The sequence below is a fragment of the Chanos chanos genome, chromosome 6 (genome assembly GCF_902362185.1).
Source record: "Chanos chanos chromosome 6, fChaCha1.1, whole genome shotgun sequence".
NCBI classification, from domain to species: Eukaryota; Metazoa; Chordata; class Actinopteri; order Gonorynchiformes; family Chanidae; genus Chanos; species Chanos chanos.
Window position 1 is genome coordinate 10,145,088 of NC_044500.1, and position 5,453 is coordinate 10,150,540.

General features: G+C 42.3%; 1 protein-coding gene across 1 annotated transcript in view; it reads right to left on the minus strand.

The window, feature by feature from the left end:
* Positions 1-1,567: 1,567 nt before the first annotated feature.
* slc36a4 (solute carrier family 36 member 4) overlaps positions 1,568-5,453 on the minus strand; it is a 10,575-nt gene continuing 6,689 nt past the window's right edge. The window contains exon 11 of the mRNA XM_030777197.1: positions 1,568-2,882. Within this exon, the coding sequence (XP_030633057.1) occupies positions 2,587-2,882 (296 nt within the window). The 3' untranslated portion in view covers positions 1,568-2,586. The remainder of the gene's footprint in view (positions 2,883-5,453) is intronic.

Below are 5,453 nucleotides of genomic sequence, written 5' to 3' on the forward strand. Positions count from 1 at the left end.
ATCATTCTTGCATTCTCTCTCTCTCTCCCTCTCGTTCTCTCTAGCTCTCGTGCCAGCTGTCAGGTGTCCAGTGTTCTGCAGAGAGAACAGTGAACATGAGCAGAATACAAACAAGCTTGGATTAATGAGTCAAAACCAGCCAGAGAGAGAGAGAGAGAGAGAGAGCAAGAGAGAGAGAGAGGGAGGGAGGGAGGGAGGGAGGGAGAGATAGGTGTAGCAAAAGATGAGGGGGAAAGTTTTTTTTTTTCAAGTTTAATTAATTTCAAATGAAAATTGAAAAAGGTACTTTTTTAATACTTTAATATTTGTAATCTTTTACCACAAGCCATTACCCCCACCCCCCGCTTCTTAGCATGTCAAAATGCCAAAGAATGGAACAACCTGAGACCAGCCACAGGGACAATAAAAATGATCCAGAAAAACTTGGCATTGGATTTTTCCATTTTATTTACGCTCCACATTTCCCTGAAAAGTCACATTTTTTTTTAATCTAGACTGTGAAGTAAAACAAAAAAAAAAGAAAAAAAGAAAGTAGGTTATAGTCTCCCTAAATCAAATGGAAAAGTCTATATTTAACGTCCCCAAAAAAATATGAGTTAAATAGTCAGACGGAAATCGTTATATACAGAAATCACCATTAGGATGAAGTTCATGTTTCTGTCAGTTACTTTTTGAAAAGAAATATACAATTATTGTCTGGACCCATAAGACACAATCTGTGAAAAAGTGAATTAAAAAAAAAGAAAGAAAGAAAGAAAGAAAGAGGGAGAAAAAAAAACGGTCTGTGAATGCAGTGTAAGTTGCTTACTTTGAAATCCCATCATCTAAACTCAAGCAGCTTTCATGTCACTACACAGAGAAAACTCTAGAATCTCTTCTCTGCCTCAGTTTATTTTTCCTCAAAGGAGAAATAAGAATCTTCATTCAAATAAGACTTTTTTTCCTATAAAAAAAAAAAACTACTTTGGCATAACAAAAATAAATAAATACAAATTAGTTCGAGAAAAAAAAAAAGTTATATACACCCACTGGTACAATTAATGTGAATACGCTGAAAAAAAAAGGCAAAATAATTGTTACCTCTTCAAAATCCCACAGATTAAAAAAAAAACAAACAAAAAAAAACATCTCAAATGTTTGAAAAATCTTTAATATCTCATCTCATACTAAAAGCTTTGTGTCAAAGACGAGCAGACTGACTCCAGGATTATATAATAAAATTTAATATGAGTCTTTTATCCTCTGGGTTATAAGAACATGAATTTATTAATTGAACTACATTATAAGAGAATAAAATTACATTCACGAGAACCCCAAGACCGTCGAGTGTGTAAAGTTTCTCAGTCCAAATGTAGTGTTACGCAGCATAGTCCAGTGTGTAGCATTGTTTTAAAATGTTTGACAACACAGGGGGTTATCTTAGTCTATAAGGCAGTCAAGAATACCTCTGCATATGCTTGTGTGTATGTACGCTCGCATACACACGCGTTCAAATCGAATCTGACACTCGCTCACATGTGCATGCACATAAACACACATAGAGAGAGAGACAGACACACACACACACACACACACACACCTCAGGGCCCAGCTGTGTGTGTAGGCAGAATGAAACAGAAAATGAACCATAAAGAAAGACTCAGCTCCAATAAGACTGAATGCTTGTCTCCACGTGTCACTCTGCCTGCGGGGAGCTTTGTGTGATTACAACTCCGTGTGTGTGTGTGTGTGTGTGTGTGTGAGACAGTGAATGCAGGGAGAGTATAAAATAAGTTTAGCTTGTGATTATTGGTACAATATGACAATGTATAGTGTATAAAGGAAATGTATGTGAGGGATAGAGGTAGTGCATCCTCTGGTATGTTTTCTCTGTCTTCATGTGTGTGTGTGTGTGTGTGTGACAGAGAGAGAGAAGTAGAGCATCCTCTGGAATGCAGTCTTTGTCTTTGTGTGTGTGTATGTGTTGGAGAAGCAGAGCATCCTCTGGAATGCAGTCTTTGTCTTTGTGTGTGTGTTGGAGAAGCAGAGCATCCTCTGGAATGCAGTCTTTGTCTTTGTGTGTGTGTGTGTGTTGGAGAAGCAGAGCATCCTCTGGAATGCAGTCTTTGTCTTTGTGTGTGTGTTGGAGAAGCAGAGCATCCTCTGGAATGCAGTCTTTGTCTTTGTGTGTGTGTGTGTGTGTGTGTGTGTTGGAGAAGCAGAGCATCCTCTGGAATGTTGTGTGTGCGCGTGCGTGTGTGTTTGTGAGGTTGAGAAGTAGAGCATCCTCTGGAATGTTGTGTGTGTGTCTGTACGCGTGTGTGTGTGTGTGTGGTTAAGAAGTAGAGCATCCTCTGGAATGTAGTCTTTGTCTTTGTGTGTGTGTGTGGATGGGAAATAGAGCATTATCTGGAATGTAGTCTTTATGTTTGGGTGAGTGGAGGAGAGAGAGAGGTAGTGCATTACCTGAAACGTAGTCTGTGCATGTGTGTGTGTGTGTGTGAGTGTGTGTGAGAGAGAGAGAGAGAGAAAGGGAGAGGTAGTGCATTCTCTGTGCATGAGTGTCTCTGTAAGTATGTGTGCGTGCATGTATAGATGTGGGTGGGGTCACTGATGGAGCAGCGACGCTGGTGTAGTCCAGCTAGGAGAGTTCTGTACTGGAGTGCATCCCTGGTTATCAGGGTAAATGATCTCCTCCATTGTGACGTAGGTCCCCGTCAAGAAGCCAATGAAGCCCAGGAGAGCGATTGATAGATCCTTGAGAAGCAGAAATGGTGAAGGACGGGCGGAGAGACACATCAGCTCCACCAGGGGAGGAAAAATAAGAGCGAGAGCGGAGCTGCTCACTGCTCCCACCAAGGAGATGACCAGATCCAACCGCGGAACTAACACTGCCAAAACAACTGAGAGAGAGAGAGAGAGAGAGAGAGAGAGGGGAGAAAAGGGAGTTTTTCCCCTTTAGATTACTTCTGAAATGTTCAAAGTCATTTTCCATTCATACTATCCACACTACGACAAGCACGTAATATATACCCAGACAGACGGACACACACAGCTGCATCCCAGACTGCCGTGGTGCCAGGGCGGTGTTTCTATGCCTACAACCACACAATAGCAGTAGTATCTCTATGGTTACGCATCTATCTTTATGTTGTTGGGTGTTGGGTCTGTTTTGAGGTAAACTCCAGTTTTTTCTAATTTGTTCCCCTCTGAAGCTTCATGAATAGAACCAATGAGATGGGCTTAAGGTATCGATCTTCCGAAATGTGGGACATCGGATTCAGATCTGTGTGTGTGCGTGTGTGTTATTAATCCCTATTTACACTAAAAAAAGACCTTTTCCACAGTTCAATAACTAGGTCATGGAGATAAAACTACCCATCACACACAATATACTTTCAGAAAAACACACAACAGAGACACACACACACAGATGCACACTCACACTTTAACAACAAAAAAAAACCTCTAACACAAAGAGAAACATATTTCTCTCTCTCTCACTCTCTCTCTCACACACACACACACACACACACACACACACACACACGTGTGCAGGAGGGTGCACAACAGCCTCCCCAAAGATCCACAACTTGTCTGAGGTCACAGCATGCGATGTGTCCCACTCACGCCTTCAATTAAACTTGTGCTCCCTGCTGGTCCCCTTGTACCTCACGACAAACAAAAGCCAAGACTTTCATCTCAGTGAAGCTCATCTCACCACAGGAGACTGAAAGAAATAGCACTCTGATATAAATTCAAACCCTCTGTGTGCCAAACCTGAAAATAAAAATTAAACGCACACACACATCGCTCACACGTTCCAAAAAAACAAAACAAAACAAAAAAAGAAAAACCAAAGTGCTCAAAGTATGGCATCTAGACATCCTAGCAACATCTAGTATGAGCAGAACTTCTAGACACCTTACTAACGAGACATGGGAGAAGAAGAGGTGTCCCCATGTGTGAAGAAGAAGATATAACATGATGAGGGGTAGAGAGAAAGGTTTTAAAGAAAGTACGAATAACTGTATGGTGAATTTCCAAAAGCGTCATTGGATTTGAGAACGTGTAAACATGACTGCTGTACTTTGAGAACAATCCTTTAGGGAATTCAAAACCCTAACCAGTAAACAGCTGATGTAATGAGACTTGTAAGAGGTGTGGTTTGTATATGATTGACAGATAACTGAAAAGGGCAAGTGAGGCTCTCTAGAGGGCCGATCAGAAATCAATATTCAGCTTTCTGCTGACACTGAAGACAAATGTCTTTTTCAAGCCCTGAGAATGAGGACAAACCCATCTCACATTGATCTACTCACACACACACACACACACACACACACACATAAGCACAGCTGTTTGGGCAAGTGAGTCCAAATTCTGCCAGGAGTACTTTTTTTTTTTTTTGTTAGAAAAAAGCACAAGCGCAAGAATATTTAATTCATGAGTCTAAAAGTATCACACTCACTCGTTCTCATTCTCTTTCTCTCTCTCTCGCTCATACACAAAACACATGCACGCACGCACACTCGAGAAACAGCCGCCTGTTCGTTGTTTTTTTTTTTCCTTTTTCTCCCCCCTTTCCTGTCTGCTGCTGCCACCATGAGGCTCTTGCAGTGAGTGTTACCATTAGCCTGATATCACACTACAATGAACAGAGTAAAAAGAAAACCGTTTGCTTTAAACTTCATTAAAAAACTCCCAGATATGCTATACATGGATTCAATGAAATAAAGAGAGAGATAGAGTTCCTCCTGAGTTTAATTTAGACTGTTACGCCTGATAAACAAAAGGGAGTGAGAGTTAGTTTTCATGGTTCCGCTGCAGCTTTTTCCTTTTTGCCACATACGTCTCTGATTGGCCTCACTACTACACTTTTCCACAATAGGCCTCACTGTGGAGCTCCGTGATGGGCCTCACTTCTGAGCTTCCATAGTGAGCCTCGCCGTGAAGCTCCATTATGGGCCCCTCTGCGGAGCTCCGTGGTGGGCCTCCCTCCGGAGCTTCATGATAGGCCCGTGTCCTCATGCCTGGCAGGTAATAACTCAGAGAGGCCCCTAAAGACGGAGATAAATGACTGGACACTGAATCAGCCCCTCAACTGTCTCTTCTCATGCCAGTACCCACACCAACACACACACACACATACACACTCTTTCTCTCTCTCTCACACACACACACACACACACACACACACACACATTTCTTCCCCCCTTAATCCATCACAGCCCTCAGGAGGCCAGTTGCCTGGGGCCAGGGAGCGAGGGAGAAGTGTGTCATGCCATGAAAGAATAAGAAGAAGGGAGATAAAGTGAGGACGAGAGAACGGAGAAGTGACAGAATGAGAACTTCATCTTTATCCACTTCTGGGCCCAACAGCGGGCACCTCTGTGTCTCACACCTCAGTTGTCTAGTTCTCACACCTCTGTTGTCACTGAAGGGCTCCATTCGTTACAGCTTATCGACCGAGC